This window comes from Corvus brachyrhynchos, unplaced genomic scaffold (assembly GCF_000691975.1).
Source record: "Corvus brachyrhynchos isolate BGI_N302 unplaced genomic scaffold, ASM69197v1 scaffold141, whole genome shotgun sequence".
Classification (NCBI taxonomy): Eukaryota; Metazoa; Chordata; class Aves; order Passeriformes; family Corvidae; genus Corvus; species Corvus brachyrhynchos.
The window spans coordinates 258,972-259,868 of NW_008236186.1; the positions used below are offsets into that span (position 1 = coordinate 258,972).

Genomic DNA, 897 nt, shown 5'->3' on the forward strand with positions numbered 1-897 from the left:
CTCCAATGAGGTGAGTGCTGTGTTGGTGAAGGCTATGATATATGGGGACCCCCTTTCCCACTGGTGCTGACTCCCTGGCCCCACAGGGGTACCCAGCACAGCAGTACCTCCAGGGCGGGCAGTACGCTGCAGCTGGTGCCCAGTATGCCCCCAGCGCCCCCCAGTCCTCCGGTCCGTCCCCCTCATACCCTGGCCACAGGCTGCAGCAGAGCATGGGCCAGTACCTCTCCGCTTCAGGCAGTGCTGGACCCTATTACAAGGTATCACAGGGGGAACGGTGGGCAAGGGGTGGAGGTCCGGGTGTCTGCCATCCCACGGTGCCAGCCCCTGGAGACCCTCCTCCTCCCATAGCCAGCTGACCAGTTCAACGGGCAGAGTGCCAGCTTCAGCACCTACAGCCAAGCAGCCATCAATGGGGTGAGTCTGGCAGCGGGTGGGGTGGGGGCTGTGCTGGCCTGGCTGGACGCTGAGGGTGCATGGTGCCTCTACAGCCAGGCCGGTCGCTGCCGGGGTACCCCAGCTCGCCGCTGGCCGGGAACCCCACACCACCCATGACGCCAGGCAGCGGCATCCCCACCTATGCGTCCCCTGGTCAGGATGTCAAGTCACCCTTCCTGGCAGACATGAAGCCCGGCGTTGCCCCCCTGCACCCATCCCCTTCGGGTAGGTGTCCGTGGTGCGGGTGAGGGGGGCACTTCACAGAGATCACCCCCATGCCCCAGCAGCCTGGGGTGGGCCTCGCTTCTGGCAGGCCTGTGGCCTTTGCCCCTTTAAATGGAGGATATTGGGGGGGGGGAGGGGAGTGTGCTTCAGAGAAGAGGGCGTGGCCACTGCCAGGGTTTGGGGGCTGATTGAGGCAGGGGGGGGGGCTTTCCGTGAGGGGGGCCGGGGACTTGG

The 897-nt window shown here is 65.9% G+C and overlaps 1 protein-coding gene across 1 annotated transcript in view; it reads left to right on the forward strand.

Moving 5' to 3' along the window:
- Positions 1 to 897, forward strand: part of ZMIZ2 (zinc finger MIZ-type containing 2) — a gene marked incomplete at its 3' end in the record, with an annotated part of 7,152 nt that overhangs the window by 1,022 nt on the left and 5,233 nt on the right. The window contains exons 5-7 of the mRNA XM_017738741.1: positions 51 to 260; positions 352 to 417; positions 492 to 664. Of these exons, the coding sequence (XP_017594230.1) occupies positions 51 to 260; positions 352 to 417; positions 492 to 664 (449 nt within the window). The remainder of the gene's footprint in view (positions 1 to 50; positions 261 to 351; positions 418 to 491; positions 665 to 897) is intronic.